Genomic DNA, 22,838 nt, shown 5'->3' with positions numbered 1-22,838 from the left:
AGCTTATAAACACACAATAATGTTAATAAGCATCTTGTAAGGACTTACAAGGGCCTTATTACTTGTTAATTAATGGTTATTACAACAACCTTAATATAAAGCGTTACTGAAAACTATTACTATTTTTAATTTATATACAAATAGACTGTTTTGTAGTTTGTTTGTTTGTTTGTTTGTTTTTTCTGCTGTTTTTGTGTATAAATGGTTAAAAAAAGGTACATTTCCATAGACACCTGTATCTTTTGTTTGTATTTTGCGTTCCTGGCAGCTTTATACTTTGTTAATTAAAATAAAATGAAAAATCTGACTGATAGCCAAGTTTGTGTGGAGAAAAAGGAGACATGCATGTGATGTAAGGACAGACTGAAAGATGCTAAACAGAGACAGAAATTAATGCATAGGAAGTTGACAAATTTGAACCAAAATCTCCTGGACTTCTGAGGTTTAATATGTGACTCACAGTCGCTGGATAAATGAAGATTAATCTGTCTTATTCGTGAAACCAAAGTTATGCAACATTGCAACAGTAAACACTCAGCATGTGTGTGTGCATTGGTGCACAGCGGTGTGTAAATGTGAATAAAAAACAAATGAATGTGAAGAGAGAGAAAGATGAGGGATCAGAAATGAAAAAGACGGCCTGTTCAGGGCCGAGATGTGAGATTGTAAAGAGGAAGGTGCAGGCAGAGAATAAAAGCTCACACGGCAACAACAACAATAAGCGCAGATTACATCAGTGCAGTTTTTAATTTGGATCACCAAGCCGGGGCTCCGTCATTCTGTTAGACGGAAAAAATACAACAAAAGGGCAAGAGATGAACAGGCAGGTACGCATGAATGCATTATGTGAGTAATAGTGGCATGTTTATGGAGCGAAAGTGTGATGTCACTGCTCGGGGTCATTCTTCCAGACATTCTACCAGACGAACTGAATTTCCCCTTGGGGATAAATAAAGTATTTTTGATTTGATTTGATTTGATTTGATTTGATTTGATTTGATTTGATCTTACAGATTTAAAGAGCTATATTTCTACTTAACCCTGTAATGTTCATTTTTACAGGATCAGAAATAACCAGGTGCATGTTTAATTATCCAAAAGTTTCAGAAACGAAATAATCCCAATAAACATTGTTTAAATGTAATTAATACCTCCATTACTAACCATTTTAATCAATATGTAGTGCAATGGTGTTCTTAACCTCTCACAGATCATGGTTCAATGAGGATAATTCACTCTTTTTTAATTAAAAAAATGCATGTTAAAACTTTTTAGGGTACATTGGAAAGACCTACATATATTTTTAAAAATGGTTTTACATTACATTGATTTTTTATTTTTTTTTTATTTTACATTTTGAATTTTTTTTTATTTTTATGAAGAAATACTTTTAACTATTTTATTTTTTATTTTTTATTTTTTTTAGACTTTTAATTGGGTCAGTTTGACCCGTTACATAAGAGGAGGGTTAATAATCAAGAAGGAAGTCAGTAGATTTAACAGGCAATTAGCTCAAGCTCAACTATTAAGAAGTTTGTGCTTTTTAAAGGGATAGTTCGGATTTTTTGTGTGCAGGTACTTAACCGTAGTTAGTGTATACAGCTAATGTATGCTGTGGATGGGGCAGAAGCTAAATATATGTTAGCTAACCACAGAAAAGGCTCACTTAAAAAAAAAATTCATTATCAGTTTAAGTGTATTCTTTTTACAGTATTTTCACCATTTAAGCTGTTGTCTTTCCAGGTAAAACAGTGATTTACAATTAATGTTTATAGGGAATTATCATTTTTGCATTATTTTTATTATGTTCATTTAAAAAATACATATTAATGTGATTATGATGTGAATTTTTAGTTTTTTCTTAAATCTGTAAATTCAGATTTTTATGCTGGGATATCTCTGCAGCACCACACCACTAGGGATTGACATCGTAAGAGCTTAAAACACACAATATGAATAAATATTCTGCATTCAAAGTATAATTGGTTGACTGAGCTGACTGGCTGACTGTGGCTTGGTAATGAGGCTAAGAATGGGCCGATACTGGACTGAGGAAGCGTGAAATCATTTAGTGGTGAGTCTGTCAAACAATACATCCTCACAGAAAATACTAGGAAGGTGTTATCCTTCGAACAACTGCTTATGAGATTGAAGATTCAGGTATAATGTAGTTAAATATTTATTACATATGGTTAAAAATAATATTTTATTGAGGCCAAGTATTCAAACGGAAATGATTGACTTTGGACAGAAGAAATTATGGAAAAATGTAGAACCACCATCACTTGCAGTGTGGAAAAGAGAGTTGATGACACGTCTTGGGGTGGAGAGGTTGACATATATTGCTAAATGTAAACATAATTCATAACTAATTTGTGTTCTTTTTGGCCAACAAATCATCAAATCACTGACACACTGAAATATTGTGCTGGTAACCTGAAATTCATTTGTATTTGATCTATTTTGTTTTGTTTTGTTTTATTTTATTTTATTTTATTTTACTTTATTTTTCATTTTTATTTTTATACTTTGTTATATTATATTACATATATTATTATATTATATTATTTATTTATTATATTATATTATTATTATATTTTTCTTTATTTTTAGTTCAGTTAATTTATAATCTGTCAATATAATTATTTAAATGATTATGTTATTGTCATTATTAATTTCATTTTCTTTGTGTGTGTGAATGTGTAACTGTATGAGGGGAAATTAATGTTTGTATGTCGCTGTATATATTCTGATAAAGAACTTTAATAATAAATATTGTTCAGAAAGGAAGGTGTTATACATATCATGACAAAAAACATTATTTGCATCCAGCTGTGGTGTCGTCTGACAGTCATGAAATGACAGTTACCATGTCCCAGTGTGGCTATTAGTTGAAGTCTGGCAGCTATGGACCTCCAGCTCTTTATTGATTAATCAATAATCACGTGATTCTGTGTTCTGATTCAAACTCTGCATGCGTGTGTTTGAAACAGTGGACATGCAAAGGATCCATCGATCTACTTCAGTGGACGTTAAGAGCAAAGGGAGAATACAAGTTGTGTGTAGTTTTTCGTGAAATTGTGAATGGGCATTATGTCAAGCAAATACACTGCAAAAACGGTGTGTTTAAAAACAAGATAAAAACACTAAATCTGAGGGAAATTATCTTGAAATAAGCATGTTGAACGCTTAAAATGAGAAATTAACTCTTAAAACTAGATAAATTATCTAACACTTCTACATCTAAAGTTTTTTTTTATCTTGGTAAGAAACAAATAATTGTCAGTACACTGCTCATTTATCTTGTTTTAAGAGTTAATTTCTTATTTTAAGCGTACAACATGCTTATTTCTACACTCTAAAAAATGACACTGGCTCAACTTTAAAAAATTGTTGTAACAATTTGCATTTATCTTTTTAACTAATTCCAACTAAGACATTATTGAGTATTTCCAATGAGACTTTTATAGCTGAACTAACTCAATTAGTCTAGTACAACCAACATGATTTGTTTTGTCCTCTACAAGCTTAATTATGTTGAACCAACTCAATTTTTATATCAACGTTTTAGTGTTAATAAGTGGTCAAATGACTCTATTTAAGTTGCTATAACTCCTTTATTTTACTTTCTTTCTACTCAGCAAAGTCCATGCAAATTGTTACTTAAGAGGAAGTGCCTCTTCCTGTTAAGTTGTTATTAACTCAACTTGTAATGTAGTTAGATTTAATTAATAATATTGCGTGCAATCTGTTTGGCTTAATTTTATTGAGTAGCTATTGTTTATCTTTTTTTACAGTGTAGTACTGTCAGCATTTCAGTCCAGATTATCCTCAAAAATGCAGCATATTGAGTTTGATGAGCAGAGAGGAAGAGGGTCAGTAAGCAAAGGTAACCGAGGAGAACACCTGATCCCCAAACAAGACAGAAAACACAAGATACTTCAGGTACATATCGTCTCGTGTTGTTTACAAGAGAGGAAAAAATCTCTGTCTGCTCTTCACGTGCTGTTATGTGAACTGGTGCAGCAGTGACAGGAACTAAATAATGGGTGGAAAACTGGATCTGTATTTCCCATTTAAGCTCTTGTGTTGCTTGGCCGAGCCTCGCTGCCACAGAGCTGGCCGAGTTAGTTAACCTGAGACGGAAACTGAGAGAAATGTGATCCCGGACTGAACTCGCCATCGGTCAGCCACATATCACCACAAACAAGAGCAGGAGCGAAGGCAACTAACACCAACTTTTAGATCACTCTTAATTAGGTCAACTGACTGTTTAATGAAGCCTTCAGGCTTCAGGGTCAGCATGCCTTTCCTCTACAGCATCTTTCACCCTTAATAGCACACTCATTGAAATACTTGCAAATTCCAAATTTCAACCCTAGAGAATATTGGAGGATATTGCATACTGCCAGAATGTGTAAAAAAAAAACATGCGGACCCGGGGGAGGGGGGTCATATTTTGAGAAAAAAAGTTTACAAGATTAAGGTGTCAAATCTACGAGAAAAAATGCGCAGGTTTGTGAGATTTAAAGTGGTGAATCTGTGAGAAAAAAGTTGCTTTTTTTCTCACTTTTGTCTCGTAAATCTGCAACTTTTTTCGAGCAGATTTGCCACTTTAAATCTCTTAAATCTGCACACTTTTTTCTTGTAGATTTGCCACTTTAATCTAGTAAATTTGCAACTCCCCCCCTGGTTTGTATTTTTATTTTCATTCATACTTGGCCTTAATATGCCGTCATCATCAAGTTCTCCTCGTACAAGTCCACGTGGTTCTACGACCAAACAGATATTTTGATATCCACTTAAGTTACCAAATATAGTTCTTCGCCCGATAAAGGGTTAAGACACCTTAACTCCAGTTCTCGTCTCTGAATAAGAGGAAATGAAGCCCTTGTCAAGCAGTTGTTGATTTGCTTGTTTGAGCTGAGTCATTTCAACATGGAGGAATAATGAGACGTCGTCATGTAAACAGCTAAGACGGGAACAAACAACTGTGTTCCAGCAGGCTCATCCGAGAAACTGACAATGTGGACTTCCTTCAGTAATGGCTGGGTGATGACGTTAGTATTTTGGTGATTTTTCCTCCAAGCTCAGAGAAAAGTCCAGGACCTTAAGGCATTACAGCTGTGGGGAGACTATGTGACAGTGTTGCTCTCTCTGGCATTCACAATTTCTTGGCTTTTAAAGCCCATTCTTCATTAGTGCAACAGTAAAGGACTAGACTCCTGCCAGATTTTCCATACCTTCTTCAACTTGCCTCATTTTTTTCCCCATGCAGCCTTTCCCACTCCTCCTTCCCACAGTATTTCTCTCACGCTGCACACTCTCCTTACAATAGCCGCACATTGATCCATTAAGCCACTTCACACCTCCTGATTTCCTGTGCAAATAACCTACATCGCGGCAATGCCTCCTTTATCTCCTGCTCTTCTTAAAGCTCTTCTGAAACACTGACCTGAGCAGCATTCTTTAGTTTATTTCCAGACTTTAATTAGTTTCTCCCACGGCCTCTTTTTTACCACTGAAAAACCCATTTCCCCATCTGGATAATTAAGGAAATAAGCCCTAGAATGCTGAATACGTTGCTAAAGATGGAGCACGGCTGTTTTTATGTGTCTATCTGTGATCAGGGGTCGGAAATGAAGTGTATAAGCTGCAGATGTAACATTAGAGGCGTGCTGATGCCTCTGTGAGACTGTACTTGGAGCTGATTTGTACAAGCTGATGTTTTGGCATGTTTGGTATTCTATAATGCATTGTAATAGTGCACTGGTGTGAGAGACATTTTCAAGACATTGCAGACAATGTGAGCTGTCAGTTGTAACAATAAAAAGGATCAATGCTGCATCAGTGTAAGTGCAAGGTCGTCACAACCCGAGACAGAAAGAGAGAAAAGCTGCTAGTGTACACCTCTCACACAGTAGGAATCACACACTTGTGCATCATGTGTATGCAACAATATCTCCAATCTAAATAGACAGAATAGACAATTTGTCAATAGAGTGTTTAGCAGCTCACGGATTCTAAAAATAGCACACACGTCATCATACAAATGGTTTGCGGTTGTAATAAAAGCTGCAGTTTCTGTGAATTTAGGCTACAAAACCTAGGCAAAGAACTTCCTGGTAAGGCATTATAAGGGCGCTTTCACAACCCAAGTCTGTTTGGTTAGTCCAAATCATAGTGAAATTGATACATTTGATTCATTTTGTATTTAGTCTGGTTTGCTTTCACAGTGCAGTGAATTGAACCGCACTAGAATCCGTTTGGAAACGGTCTCGAAACTATTGATTTGGTCGGCAACAGGGTACGGTTGGAGCTTTCACAAGCAGCCAAACAAACCTTAACAAGTATTTAATTGCAACAGATTTCAATTAAAACAGATTAGACTTAAACAGTAAATAAATGTACGTAAATGCCGGAAGTGAAGTAGTTAAGAGGGTGATGTGAGCCAAGGAGGTTACGTAAAAAGTAGGGCTGGGGCTCGATTAAAAAAATTAATCTAATTAATTAGAGGCTTTGTAATTAATTAATCGAAATTAATCGCATTTTAATCGCATATAAATATTTGACCTGAGAACAGTGAGAAGTAATTTTTTTCACATGGATTTTTAGTATACCATTGAATAATGACTGAATACATAAGCTTAAGCAACAAAAAATACTGTTTATTTTTGTTCAAGTCCAACAGACCAGTGCAATTTTTGCCATTAAGTGTAGCAATAGCATATTTATAAATATAGTACATTTAATAAAGTCAGGTAGCCTATAGGTAGGTAGACCTTCTGTAAACTAGAATACTTTGGTTTTTAAGTAAAACACAATCCACGCTAGCTAGCACACTAGCCGCTAGCTGCTATATGTTTAGCATTAAGGTGATACTTGAGGCTGGATGTGCTGCGGTGATATGTGAATTCCTTGTTGCATAGCAACACAACCATGCTCTTATCGACGCTTCCATCCGTTGGTTTTTAGTAACTAAATGTCCCATCATCCACGGGGCCAACCAAAGCGTCTCATCAGCTTCTTCCTTCATGTTCACTGTGGTTTGTTGTTGTCTGAACTCAACAACGCTAGTTGGTGCTCCAGTATAATCGGTCCGCCTGAAACTCATCCAGTGAGAGACGTTCCGCGGTGCAAAAATAAGTGCGATTAAAATGCGTCAATTTTTTTAACGCGTTATTTTTTGTGAAATTAATCAATCTTAATTAACGCGTTAAAGTCCCGGCCCTAGTAAAAAGTAAATTACTTTTCTTTTCACACGGAACACAGGACCGTCCTCCTGTGTAAGAATCTGCCATCTCTTCGACCCATCCACCCCGAGTTTGACATCCGGCATTTAAACTTGGCATCACCGTCGATCATTACTAATAGATCAGCAAGAGGACGGTCTAAAACGTAAATGTGATCCGTATTTTGCTGCATGTACAAACACCTTATAATGACATTTTTGAGACTAGTCTCTGTGCATGTGTTGCAAGCAGGAGAACTGCTCACATAGCATCACTGCCATATTTGTCTGCTACCCAACCTTGACCTTTGACCCCCAGATTAATTCTCTCCATGGGTTCACCAAAACCTGTCATGTGTATCTCAGGGATTTCATGGAACAGATTAGTTCATGTAAATCAAGTGAGACTACTCAACTTGTGGTGAATATGAACTTGTCTTACAAAATAATCCAGGAATTTGGATGCCTTGATTTAAGGGATTTAAAGGGATCATGTATGCAAATTACTGTCTAACCCTTAAAAGCTGAGGCAAAATACCAGGGATTACTGACTGACAGTGATACTTTCAAATAATAGATTCAATTTCTGCATATTTCCATCTGCATATATCCCTCTTAGAAAGTAGATCTCTACAAGCTTTGTGTGGAATTTGATATATAAGTTCACAACCTAAAAAAGCTGTAAATATTTAGTTTTTCCAGCTTGTACTGTAAATTATATTTCACCCTCTGTCAGCCACAATTAGCCCTCCCATTCACTCCCTGAGACGTTTATTTAATAACCTATTTGCTGCGAGGAGCTGCAATCAATATCTCGGCATCAGCCTGTACCAGTGAAACTAATGCACACAGCCTCACAACAAGGACACTCGCTTATTATGGACAAAAGCTGCACACTGCACATAGCATTTAGCTTGTGTAATGAATAACGGAGAAAAAAAACGGGTTAAACACAATAGCAGAGTGAGTAACCTTGGAATATATAAAAGGAAAGGTGGAAAACACTGAATACATCTATTAGTTAAGTTGCAATGCTACTCTTACTTCCTTCTTTAACCCATTTAATCCCACAGGCTACAATAGTGACCGTAAAAATATTTCTTAGTTATAAGCCTCTGTTCCTGCAGAATATGTCAACCAAAGCTGCTGAGCCAGCAGTGATCTGTTTCATTCTGAAGAGTCAGCTTTTTCAAAAACCAACATGGCTCAGTTCAAAATCTTGTTTCAAAACAAAACTTCTCATCTCTTCTCTGACATGATTTTGACATCAGATGATTTGCTACCACTACACTTCATAGTGATGTTTGTTCAAACAGAGCGACTGTTGTCTCATCTGTCACTGGATTTAAATTAATGCCTCTGACTGCAGTAAATGCAGAAAAATTGGTAACACTTTACAATAACCATCATTTATAAATGGCAAACAAATAGTTTATTAATGTTTAATCATCATTTATAAACCGTATATAGGTCATTTAGAATGGTAAATATATCATTTATTAATGTTTAACTAACTTAATTGTTTATAAATGGCAAATAGATGGTATATTCATGTATGTTTATAGTTACTTTACCATTAACAAACAATTAAATTATAATTAATAGTTTATTAATAGTTTTAGTTGCACTCATTTTAACATTTTTAACAGCACATTAACTATGCTAATGATTTTGAAATGATTCATATACCTTTAAGAAATTGGTTGAAAACATTTAAAGATTAAATATGTATAGCACTTTGTAAATGGTTGATAATAGGTTTATAAACCATCTATAAACATTATTTAGTTGGTTATTGTGAAGTGTTACCGAAAAATCTAACATCTGTCATTAAAGGAATGTATAAAAATAAGACTGTCTTCTGATTAGTCTAAAAATCAGACTTATACTTTTATTGGAAATGTCCAAAAGTAAAAATGGTATGTCTGTTACAATAAAGAAACAATGTTGAGTTAGACCGGTAACTGCTTTTTTTTGTTTGCTCTATGTATTGTCCTCTCAGTATTCATATTGGTATAGTTGTATATATGATAATAGGCCAAAGTCACACTAGAATGTTGGAGACTACCAGTAACAGAATTTTACATTTGTTAATAACTGGAAAGGGAAATATAATCATTTTTATGACTGCATAGGAGAAATATGTTAATGTAGTCTATAAATCAAATTTAAAAAAACAAAATTACTTTATTTATCCCCGAGGCCAAATTCAGTTAGTCTGGTAACTCTGTTAGAATGAGACAGCCTGATGGGTAAATGGTAGATACAACATCTTATCCTACCACTATTGTGACCCAACATAAAACACACTTTTTTTTAACACTTTACAATAACCATCTAAGTGATGTTTATAGATGGTTTATAAACCAATTATTATTTACCATTTACAAAAGTCTTTACATATTTAATCTTTAAATGTTTTCAAGCAATTTCTTAAAGGTATAAGGATCATTTTGAAATCATTTACATACTTAATATGGTGTTAAAAATGTTATAATGAGTGTAAAGCTATTAATAAACTAATAATTATGTTTGTTTATGGTAAAGTAATCTATTTGGCATTTATAAATTATAGTTCAACATTATTACATTTTCTATTCACCATTCTAAATGGCCTATATAGGGTTTATAAATGATGATTAAACATTAATAAACTATCTGTTTACCATCTATAAATGATGGTTATTGTAAAGTGTTACCTTTTTTTTTTCACCTATTTTTCCATGAAAGTCTTTGAAACTAATAGTTGATTATTTCAAAGGAGTACTAATGACACATGCTTTGGATATTTTCATGTCTGGGACAAATTTGGGATTAAATGGACTCTGGTCACAGATGCAGGTGTTGCAGACTATTCATCTGCAGCCTTTAAATTTACAGTGTGGATGTCCCGCCCTAACAGGTGCAACAAAACTAAGGGGATATTGAAGGACATGTCAATCAACTCAGTCGAGTTTGGCTGGATTTTGTGTCAAACTGATTAAATATTGTTCGAATAAATGTACAGTCCTTTCTGTTTATGACTGTTTGTTCTCATAATCACATATTTGTTATCAGTATTTATAATACTATCCTTATGTTGCATTACAGTTGTTCACCTGAATACACTGTACCAGCTAGTCTCTTATACACAAGAAGTTTTAAAACAAAAATGAACGCCTACAGAAAAACGGTAATATGTTTATTGCTCTATTAAATATTTACTAATCCACTTCTGCTCTATCTTCCTCGAGCGAGCTTAATAAATGAGTCAGTGAGCGCTATAATATAATTCAGCCATTTCTATTATGGATAACACATTTAATTTGTACCGGCTTTTATGTAATAAAGGATCCTCCTTCAGGAAGAAGGTGGGTGTTTAATTTTTCTCGGCTGATTTTGCAATATTACCAAATCGGTGTAATCCATGTGTTAGGGTGTGTAGGGTGTATCATGAAAATATGGGGATTAAAAAACCTTTTCATAAAACAGTCACATTGATTATCTCGAGGTAAAATCTCTTAAATATTGACAATATGCTATTTTTGCCGTGCATGTCTATTTCTCTGTATCTTCATCATCATGGATGCATCAAATCAGGCTGTTATTGACGTATGATTCATGCATGAGGGTGATTCATCATTAATTCACTTTAATAAGGGTACCAACGTGCATGCTATTCTTGAAATTATTGTGCACATCTGTGTCTGACGGCTAACTGCTGTCGGTGAGGATTCAATCCCTTGTCGGCAGCCTGGCGTGCTGTGTTTTTTAATTTAATGCGGCCAAATTTGTGTTTATAGACTGTTTGACCTACACGTGTATTATTTGTGCCCATAGACTGTAGAATATCACATCACTTTGCAGAGAATTCTGTGACCTGCTTTAGTTGGCCGTGTATAAAAAATGTGTGTATAAAAACACTAAATCTGAGGGAAATGATCTTGCTGCATGGACAGATAATATCAATTGACAAGATTTCTTAAATTAAGATTATTAAATAGAGAAATAAGCATGTTGAACGCTTAAAATAAGAAATTCACTCTTAAAAAAAGATCAATAATCTTACACTTCTAAATCTAAAGTTTTTTTATATCTTGGTAAGAAACAAATAAATGTCAGGTCACTCGGCTCGGGCCAGTTCATCGCTGCTTGCAGCTTTAATTTATCTTGTTTCAAGAGTTAATTTCTTATTTTAAGTGTTCAACATGCTTATTTCTAGATTTAATAATCTTAATTTAAGAAATCTTGTCAAGTGAAATTATCCGTCCATGCAGCAAGATCATTTCCCTCAGATTTAGTGTTTTTATCTTGTTTTTAGACACCTTTTTTGCAGTGTACCTGAAAAATAAATATTTTATAATGCGCTGTATAAATTCCATAAACTTGTAGAAATTTCTAATAAATGGCCATTAAGATTTAATAATCCCAGTATGCTTGTACTATCAGTTTGAGTCCCCTCTATGTGTGTCTCTCTCCTGTGTGCTGCCCTTTGACTCTGGGACTCAGTTAGTCTTTGACAGCACCACCGCAGCTCATTATGTGCACACACACACACACACACACACACATAGAGAAAACCACCCTCCACTCTCTGTGTCTCCCTGCTGCTGACCACTGTGTTCTCATTAAAGCAGGACAAATGAAGAAGAGGGCAGCATATTTTCACATTAGTAGCAGAGGGCTCAGCACCTATCACACGGCCAGGCTGCTCTGACATCACACTTTCATTATCAACAGACCACCAGAGGCCTTTTCAAGGCTTCGGCCACTGGAGCCGCATCACTGACCACACCACACACAACAAATATGGTCGTAAAGAAAAGCTTTACAGTGGGATGAACTTTAGTTTTAATTAAGTAGTCAAACTTTTAAAGCCAATGTGGATGTTTATGACCAATGCCAAAACAGTTGATAGAAACTTGATTTGTTAGTGTCCTTCATCCTTATAGGAAGTGACATTAATGACAAGAAAGAAAGAATTGCATGCCTTTCTAAAGTTCAGGCTGCAATAATATAGTAAGTATAATAGTATTTGGTAGTCAATGGTGGATAGTGCATAGGAATTAGGGCCGGGACTTTAACGGGACGCATTTTAATCGCACTTATTTTTGCATGGCGGAACGTTTCTCACTGGATGAGTTTCAGGCGGACCGATTATACTGGAGCACCAACTAGCGTTGATGAGTTCAGACAACAACAAACCACAGTGAACATGAAGGAAGAAGCTGATGAGACGCTTTGGTTGGCCCCGTGGATGATGGGACATTTTGTTACAAAAAAACAACGGATGGAAGCGTCCTTAAGAGCATGGTTGTGTTGCTATGCAACAAGGAATTCACATATCACCGCAGCACATCCAGCCTCAAGTATCACCTCAATGCTAAACATATAGCAGCTAGCGGCTAGTGTGGTAGCTAGCGTGGATTGTGTTTTACTTAAAAAACCAAAGTATTATAGTTTACAGAAGGTCTACCTACCTATAGGCTACCTGGATTTATGAAATGTACTATATTTCTAAATATGCTATTGCTACACTTAATGGCAAAAATTGCACTGGTCTGTTGGACTTGAACAAAAATAAACAATATTTTTGTTGCTTAAGCTTATGTATTCAGTCATTATTCAATGGTATACTAAAAATCCATGTGAAAAAAATTACTTCTCACTGTTCTCAGGTCAAATATTTATATGCGATTAAAATTTGATTAATTTCAATTAATTAATTACAAAGCCTCTAATTAATTAGATCACTTTTTTAAATCGAGTCCCGGCCTTAATAGGAATGTTTTTTAAATCCCAGACTGCAAGATCAGCAAACATGCTTTAGCTGATCAGACCCAGATCTGCCATTTACCACCAGCCGGCTGTGAACCGCAGCACTCGGCTGAATTCAAGCTGATATATCAGCGAGCTAAAGGTTCATCTCCAGAGCTGCCGTTTGCTCTCTTTTCTAGCAAGTTTTCCCAGAGGTGGGGGGTGAAGCGGAGGGACCAGAGGATGTGGGAGCTAGAGGGGCTGAGGTGCTCGACGATGATATGAGATTTTTCCCATTTTAAATATTAAAATGTTAAGCATTAAAATGAACAAGAAATTGAAGAACACAAGGGTGGTCTAATCATGTTTCCCATGACTGTGTATGTGGATGTTTTGAACCTGTCCACTTGTCACCAGTCTGACTTTTTTTTATCTGCTACCAAATGTGATATCAAGGGCTTGTAGAGCAGATGGCACGGGCAGCCCTTGTCATTATTATGCTGCAGAGGCCCTGAGATATAAAGCCTTAGTGGTCCCTCAGTACTGATGGTTAACAAGGAGCAGAGCAGCCACAGAAACTGGAACATCTGGCGAGGGGAGAACAGGTAGAGGAGCCGGCACTGTTGGTGGCTACCTGACACCCAGCAGACAGATGGAGGGTTCAGAGAGTGAAAAAAGGAGGGCGGAGATTCTTTGGTCAGCAGGTTGAGTTAGATGCTCAGTGTCCTGGTGTCTAAACGTCTGAGAGTGTCTCCAGACATATGGCTTGTGGGTTCATTCTTACTGGATATGTGGGATGTTTTTAAAAAGGTTGCTGATGACTATAACCTTTTACACCATGCTGTTTCCATACTGCATGTGCACTGCAAATTATTTTTTTCTTACCAAGATAAAAAAAAAAACTTTTAGAAGTGTTAGATAATTTAACTTGTTTTAACTTGACAAGATTTCTTAAATTCCATCCATCCATCCATCCATTTTCCTCCGCTTATCCGGGGCCGGGTCGCGGGGGCAGCAGACTAAGCAAAACGTCCAGCTCCTCCTGGAGGACCCTGAGGTTTTCCCAGGCCAGGAGAGAGATATAATCCCTCCACCATGTTATTAAATCTAGGAATAAGCATGTTGTACGCTTAAAATAAGAAATTAACTCTTAAAACAAGATGAATTAAAGCTGCAAGCAGCGATGAACTGGTCCGAGCAGAGTGCACTGCAAAATATTTGTTTCTTACCAAGATAAAAAAAACTTTAGGTTTAGAAGTGTTGGATAATTTAACTTGTTTTAAGAGTTATTTCTTATTTTAAGCGTTCAACATGCTTATTTCTAGATTTAACAATCTTAATTTAAAGAAATCTTGTCAAGGTAAATTAGATTTAGTGTTTTTTTTCTTGTTTTTAGACACACCTTTTTTTGCAGTGCAGACACAGTTTCCATGAACTGATTCTGAGCCAAGATACTCGATTTAATCCGCAATACAATTAAGTGAAAAAACATACATACATTGTTAGCTGCTGATATAGCTGGCGCCTGAACAAATGTCTTGACTATAACCTCTTACATCATGCTGTTTCCATACTGCATGTGCATATAATTGCTTATTCATAACATTCATTTTGATTCTGTTGACAGAAAAGTTCTACTTATAACTTCATCAGGTTATCTGATGAAGGTCTCATTATGAAAAGGTTATTCTCAATGCTGTGATTGCAAAGTTCATAAGGGGATGTGCAAGTTTTACCTTGCTTCTCCTATGATTTTACCACTGTGCTTTGTTTGTTTGATATTCTGCTCACACTGATGACTGAGGGAGGCATGTACCCATACCTACGATCATGTGGTTGCAGACGTCACAGAACGTGGGCTTCTTAATTAAGATTATTAAATGTAGAAATAAGCTTGTTGAACACTTAAAATAAGAAATTAACTCTTAAAACAAGATAAATTATCTAACACTTCTAAATCTAAAGTTTTTTATCTTGGTAAGAAACAAATAATTGTCAGGTCACTCTGCTCGGGCCAGTTCATCACTGCTTGTAGCTTTAATTTATCTTGTTTTAAGAGTTAATTTCTTATTTTAAGCGTTCAGCATGCTTATTTCTAGATTTAATAACACGGTGGAGGGATTATATCTCTCTCCTGGCCTGGGAACACCTCGGGGTCCTCCAGGAGGAGCTGGACGTTTTGGCTGGGGAGAGGGACGTCTGGAATGCTTAGCCTGCTGCCCCGCGACCTGGCCCCGAATAAGTAATAATTTATCTTGTTTTAAGAGTTAATTTCTTATTTTAAGTGTTCAACATGCTTATTTCTAGATTTAACAATCTTAATTTAAGAAATCTTGTCAAGTGAAATGCAGCAAGATCATTTCTCAATGCTGTGATTGCAAAGTTCATTAGGGCAGCTATTCTTTCCACTGTGTTAAAGTGTTCATGTGTTAATGTGTTTTAATCTTTTTGGTCACTTAATGTCTTTTTTTGTCATTTTGTGTCTTTTTTTGATCATTTTGTGGTCAATTGTGTCTTTTTTGGTCATTTCGTGTCTTCTTTGATTATTTTGTGGTCAATTTGTGTCTTTTTTGGTAATTTTGTTTCCTTTTTTTGGTAATTTTGTTTCCTTTTTTTAGTCATTTTGTGGCTTTTTTGATCATTTTGTGGTCAATTTGTGTCTTTTTTGGTCATTTTGTTCCTTTTTTTGGTGATCTGAACTGTGCGCATGAGATTCTGTTCAGTGAGCGGGGGTCGCGGACAACATGCATGTTAAATTAGGGGTCGCGACTCAAAAAGGTTGAGGACTACTGCATTAGGGGATGTGCAGGTTTTACCTTGCTTCTCCTATGATTTGACCACTGTGCTTTGTTTGTTTGATATTCTGCTCACACTGATGAAGGAGGGAGGCATGTACCCATACCTACGATCATGTGGTTGCAGACGTCACAGAACGTGGGCTTCTTGAAGATGTGCTCCATGAAGCAGTGTCCCGCCGAGTCTACCTGCAGAGGGTTGCGTGACTGGGAGCGAGACGTGGGAGGAGGAGCGGACGGGATGGCCGGAGGGACCGGGGGGATGGGGAGGTTGGTGGTGTGCGGCGGGGCCATCCCGATGTTGCAGAGATGGCCCGTGCTGCTGCTCACGTCCGACAGCAGCTCCGTCTTGTTGTCGCTGCTGGTTCGGAAGAAGTTGTCGGCGCTCTTGCTGCGGATGCTCTTGGTCTTGAAGGACAACGAGCGTTTGAGTCTCTGCAGCTGGAAAAAGAGAGAAAAAGAGTTGAAGGAAAATGGAGCAAGGAGAGAGAAAGACTAGAGGAGAGAGAATGACAGATGAGAGAGAAAAATTCAGAGCAGCTAAGTGAAGTAAAGGACCTGGTCTCACAGGAATCCGTGAAATAGCCACGGATTCGCTTAACTCAAAATCCGTGGAATAGCCACAGAATCACTCAAATTTCCGTGAAACTGACACGGATTTCGCTACAATGCAAGTTAATGTCATATCCCGTGGCTAATCCATGGATATTTGTTCCTATTGGTTTGTTCCAAGTCACGTGACTTTCAAGGTTCCGGCAGTCAGAACAAAAAACATGGCGGACAGTTCTCTCATTTTTTTGTGAAAAAAATCAATATTTTGACTTAGTTTCTGCATAAAAATGGATTTTGATCACATTTCTAGCGAGAAATATATGTTTTATTTTCTAAATATTCACTCAGTGAATGTACATAATCACTTTGTATGTTGGAATAGCCACGGGATATGACTGTCATTAACTTGCATTGTAGAGAAATCCGTGTCAGTTTCACGGAAATTTGAGTTATTCCGTGGCTATTCCACGGATTTTGAGTTAAGCGAATCTGTGGCTATTTCACGGATTCCTGTGAGACCATGTTGGAAGTAAATCTATTCCTGTAATAACCTATATAAATTATAAACTCTCTCTAAAACCTTCAGGCAAATGTCTCAGTGTCCGATGGCCGATGGATAAAAGACCAGTGAGAGGGGCAACTTATCACTGTTCAGTGGGAAACCTTCGTGGTTCCCTACCTGGAGGTAATTTGATTTCCTGGTTAGAGCAATGCATCGCATCAACACTATTTCTCACACGCTGTGCTGCCATTTCTCGCTGCAGCCTCTATCAATCTCCTTAGGCCCCTCTTTTACAGTACGCTATTCATAACACTCCTCACTGACAACTCCTCATTAACCTCTCAGTGTGTACTTCCTCCTCTGTGAAACCCACTTAATTCTGGGCTCAAACACGCAATAAAGAATCTTTAAGCTACTGTAATGTGATTTTATGGCTCTGGCTGGTGTGTGGCTGATTGAAGAAATAGATTAAGTTTTGAGTGATTGATGGTAGGGAAGGACTCCAAATTATCCATTATCTATTATCTCTCAGAGCGTAGTACAAGTTACTGTAAACAGGTAAACACCTGTGGGGACGAAGGTTAATCTGTCCTCTTCTGAGTTTATTCTACAGTTTTAGCGAAGCACACTGCAAAAAAGGTGTGTCTAAAAACAAGATAAAAACATTAAATCTGAGGGAAATTATCTTGCATCATGGACAGATAATTTCACTTGACAAGATTACATTTTTTAAAATTCCATCCATCCATTTTCCTCCGCTTATCCGGGGCTGGGTCGCGGGGGCAGCAGGCTAAGCAAAACGTCCAGCTCCTCCTGGAGGACCCTGAGGTGTTCCCAGGCCAGGAGAGAGATATAATCCCTCCACCGTGTTATTAAGCATGTTAATAAGCATGTTGTACGCTTAAAATAAAATAGATGAATTAAAGCTGCAAGCAGCGATGAACTGGCCCGAGCAGAGTGCACTGCAAAATATTTGTTTCTTACCAAGATAAAAAAAACTTTAGATTTAGAAGTGTTGGATAATTTATCTTGTTTTAAGAGTTATTTCTTATATGAAGCGTTCAACATGCTTATTTCTAGATTTAATAATCTTAATGTAAGAAATCTTGTCAAGGTAAATTATCTGTCCATGCAGCAAGATCATTTCCCTCAGATTTAGTGTTTTTATCTTGTTTTTAGACACACCTTTTTCGCAGTGCAGACACAGTTTCCATGAACTGATTCTGAGCCGAGATACTCGTATGAAATCCCAGATTTAATCCGCAATACAATTAAGTGAATAAACAAACATACATTGTTAGCTGCTGATATAGCTGGCGCCTGAACAAATTGTTTGGAGGGCTTATCATTGTAGCTTTGGTATGGTGAAGATCAATCAATTCTGCGGGTCACTCTGGAAACAATCAATTTGGACCCTTTCTCTACCATTACCACCCACACACAGGAACGAACCAACATACAGCACACATATAATCCACTACAGCCTCTTGTGGATAGCTTTTACACAGCCTGTAAAGAAAAATGATGGTAAAACATAACAATATCTTAACAATTATATTACGTATTTATACATTACTTTTTGCCAAAGAATGTGAGGGTAAAGGACACTACACATCTTTCCTCTGAGGTTAGTTTAGATATCTAAAATAAAATAAAAACAATAAACATAGATCTCTCTAAATCAGCAAAGTAAGGGAATGTGTGCATGCATCAAGGAGCTCATGCTGTGTTTGATGGCACCAAATCTATAAAAAGCTGTGTTCTATCATAAAGCAGGGAGGGTTAGAGGGGGTTGGACTTGGTAATGCAAAAAAAAAAGCCCAGTTATGGCATAAGATTATATCATTGTCAATAAATCAAGTTACTGATGCAGCAACCTCTAAACAAAGTGAGAGTGCCCTCTAGAAATATGAGTGAATGGTGGATGAAATGTTTGTAATCTATCTTAAAAAAGAAGCAAAAGTTGTAACGCAAAACAACTTTTATCTGAATGTACAGTACATGCAGGTATGCTGTATTATGATGGACTAAAATCAGCAGTACGCTACACAGGAGTGGAGGCTCACCTTGCGCTTCTGATGTTCAGGCCTCACAGTATTCTTAAAGGAGGAATAAAAACACAAAGACAGCTTCACTTGATGGTAAAAAAAAAACTAAAAAAAACTAAAAAAAAACTTGTTAAGCCTTTTGTGGAAGTCATTCTATTTCTACTGTCTGTAAGGAGGATTAAACATTTTCTTTAATTACTTTGGTAACACTTTACAACAACCATCATTTATAAATGGTTTATTAATGTTTAATCATCATTTATAAACCGTATATAGGCCTTTTAGAATGGAAAATACATAATTTATTAATGTTTAACTGACTAAATCATTCATAAAAAGCTAATAGATGGTATATTAATGTAAGTTTATAGTTAATTTACCATCAACAAACAATTAAATTATAATTAATAGTTTATTAATAGTTTTAGTTGCACTCATTATACCATTTTAACCCCATATTAAGTGTGTTAATGATTTTGAAATTATTCATATTGGTTGAAAACATTTAACGATTAAATATGTATAGCACTTTGTAAATGGTTAATAATTGGTATATAAACCATCTATAAACATTACTTAGTTGGTTATTGTAAAGTGTTACCATCACTTTTTGTCTTTCTGAAGAGTTCTACTTCTAATAACGTGAGATATTGGGAGGGAGTGTGGTTGTTTGGCAGAGGCTTTATGTGAAATGTCAGCCAGGGCTCTCTTGAAATACCCAGATGTGCCAAAGTAAGAGCTCACATGCAGAAGCTTTAAAAGACACGATACAAAGAGGAATACATCTCTGTGATTCCAGCTAAAGCTCGAACTCTGAAGTTTATAAACTCTCATTTAGGAAATAATAAAGAGAAAGTATGAGTCTCATCTGTGCTCTATAGACAGGATAGGAGAGCTGATGTAGCCGTCTACAGGCATGATGACTAGTCCAATATTTTACTGCTAATTGTAGTAGTCTGGGCAACATGTGACCCACATAGATGGCAAAACGCCGGCGGCAGCTGTGGATCTCTATCACACAGCCTACTTTCCTCCATCATCCACAAGTGTAAAGAACATATTGCATTTCTTTAAAAATATAACACCATATTGCTTCTTTTAGCACACTGTGCACTGGTTTTATCCTAATCATTGATCAAGCTGGATTTATTTAAAATACCATAAATCCCTAAATTAGTTATAGGTTATAGACCTAAGGAAAAATATTTTATTCCTATTAAAATCAGATAAAAAAGTATGTGTGATGCCCAAAATCTATGTAATGTTTTTATTTTAAGATTATTTTCTTATATAGTACAATATGATGGTGTTATTCTAACACACTGAGGAAGTCAGTTGTACTAGTTATTAGTGTGTCATGACTTTTAATGGCACTTTAAACATGTTTTCTGATTTATTCCTACAGCTGATTATAATTTTGAAGTCCCCCTCTGTCATCGGTATGATGTCCTCTTTAAATGTAATCAGTTCAGGCTGTTGGAGCTGTTTTAAAGGCTCTTCAGTCTGTGTGTCAGTGATAAAAAATGACATAATTTACATGCATGTTGCTCTTTTTGGGAGCTGGTCCCTGTTGAGTCGATTTACTGTCATGGTGAAGGAAGTTTGTTTGCCCTGCTCTATAAATAAGAGTTAGACTGATGCACAGTGCGGATCCCACAGCATATCAGTCTATCCTGGGGGATGGAAAATAATAAATAACAATAACAGGACAGTCCTACCTTGGTTTCCTGCTGGCTGGCGTTCGCTGTCGGGGATTTTGGAGTCTCATTCTGGTCCCGTTCGTCCTCTTTGCCCCCACTTTCGTCCTGAATCATGTTGGCCGGCGGGATCATCCTCTCTTTTTGGGATCTCTTAAAAAAACTGTTGCACTGTAGAGTTTGTTTTCTTCCCAAGCTGTTTACATCCCTCTGTAAGTCACCGTGACCCGAGGAGAAGAGGAGAAGTCATCCAGACCCGCTGCTGCTGCTGCTGCTGCTGCGAAGGGGAAACCCGAGTTTCATCCGCCGTCGGGAAAAGATGAGAAGAAACGTCTTGAGGAGGCTGCGAAAGAAGTGATTTCCAAAATTAAAAGTTGAAAGTGAGTCCGACTCCGCTTCAAAGTGTCCTGTTCCTCTAAAGGAGGTTTTCGCCGCGTTTATCGTGTCGTCGTCGTGCGTAATGCTGCCAAGACATCTCCAAGTCCACGCTGCGCGCCGTGCGCTACACACTGCCAATACTCTGCTGGGCGGAGAGCTGTAAGCGACCAAGGGAGGGAAGGAGGGATGGGAAGGAGGTGAAATATGACACAACGACTCCGTCCTGCCAAAACTCACATGGAAGACACGCTCAGAGAGAAAAAACACCCATATGGGCAAACTGAATCACTGCTGAGTAAAAAAGATGTTTAGGGTGGCTGCATCATTTTATACGTTTCATATGTCCAGTATAAATGCACTTATGTTATATTTGGACGGGCAAGTTATCTTTTGGTTTAGTCTTACTGACATGGATTGAGATGATGCTCCTCAAAAAAATCATAGTGCAAGTAAGACAAATAAAGATAACAGATCTATGAGTAAAAAAGAAGGAAAAAACTTTCCTTTTTATCAAAACCTTTGGTTCCTCCCGTCCAGATGTTTTTTAGCTTGTGTATGTATGTATACTTTTTCTTCTGTTTTTCAGCTGTTTTATCCCATTTTTTAAATCATTTTTAATTAGACTGTTATGCTTTTAACCTGTAGCACTTTGAGATTTCCTTTAATGGGAAGTGCATTAGAAATAAAATGTATTTTTATTATTATTTTTTAAGTGTTAAATGAATAACTCATATTGGGAAGTACTCTTACACGCTATCTTGTCATGAGTTACAAGAGAGGATTGATCAGTTTCGCGTTTGTCCGTTAGCTAACTGGCTTATTGTGAGGCTACACAGCAATCAGCTGATTAGGGTTAGCCTAATTTATACAGTCTATGGGGTTATTTTAGATTAAGTTTAGTTTAACCAGCGTAAAGGGCTGGGTAAACAGCTAAAGCTAACAAGCTACTATCAGCAGCAGGAATGGGAGGGGGCTTCTGGAGCTCCAACCCTCAATGTTTTTTTTAAAGCTCTGAATGTTTAATGTTGGATTTGAAAAGTATGTTCATAATACACTGTTTATCATAGACAGAATCTGTAAAGAAAATAAACATGTCTCATTTAAAATCTTGTCAAAAAATAAACCGTTTGCACTAGCCTGTTCCTGTAAAAAAGCAAAAAAACAATAAATTCTTTACATCTCACCGCAACTGGAGAGCCATGACTGATTTCGCTGATGCAAAGAGTCACGTGACAAATACTCAATAAAAATCAGAAAGATATAAACAGATGGTTTGAGAAAAAGTGCATTAAGCTATAAATACGCCCCTGGCCACTAGCTGACAAAAACTGAAAAGCTCACTGATTAACCTGAGGTTACAACTACTGTTGTTTGATTCTGCAGAGAAGTGCAGCCATAATAAAGTTGGGGAAATCATAATTTTGGCAGCAAATTGTGGCTAAGCATGCCTGCATGGAATATACAGAAACAGGATTTACCATGTGTTTATTTCTTACTGACTATTTATTTATTTAATTACCAAAAAACATGCTACATTGTGTTATTTATATCGTTAGAGACATGTTTAATGACCCACATTCAAGATTTTATCCATATTACCCAGCCCTAATTTGATATTTGGTAAAAAAATACACTGACTGACTTTCTTGCTAAATGCATGTTATTAATCTTCCCACAGCTTACTATCAGCAATAAAATGAACAAGTGTTACATTATTCTCCACAATGCCAACTGTTAGTAAATTGATGGTTTACATATACTGGGAGGTGTAGACTATCTGTTAAAATTCACTTTTCCAAGAGAGTAGCCTACCGTCTAGAGTCAGCCAAGAAAACTACGACACGGTCATAAATTAACACATCGATAAGCCATTCTTTAGGAAGTAAACAACATTATGAC

The 22,838-nt window shown here is 36.6% G+C and overlaps 1 protein-coding gene across 1 annotated transcript in view; it reads right to left on the bottom strand.

Moving 5' to 3' along the window:
- Positions 1–21,064, bottom strand: part of stac (SH3 and cysteine rich domain) — a 70,516-nt gene extending 49,452 nt beyond the window's left edge. The window contains exons 1-2 of the mRNA XM_059353010.1: positions 20,583–21,064; positions 15,870–16,203 (exon numbers count right to left, since the gene is read on the bottom strand). Of these exons, the coding sequence (XP_059208993.1) occupies positions 15,870–16,203; positions 20,583–20,696 (448 nt within the window). The 5' untranslated portion in view covers positions 20,697–21,064. The remainder of the gene's footprint in view (positions 1–15,869; positions 16,204–20,582) is intronic.
- Between the last annotated feature and the right edge of the window lie 1,774 nt (positions 21,065–22,838).

This window comes from Centropristis striata, chromosome 16 (assembly GCF_030273125.1).
Source record: "Centropristis striata isolate RG_2023a ecotype Rhode Island chromosome 16, C.striata_1.0, whole genome shotgun sequence".
NCBI lineage: Eukaryota > Metazoa > Chordata > Actinopteri > Perciformes > Serranidae > Centropristis > Centropristis striata.
Note: the sequence above shows the minus strand (reverse complement) of the source record. Positions and strands in the feature narration are given on the sequence as shown.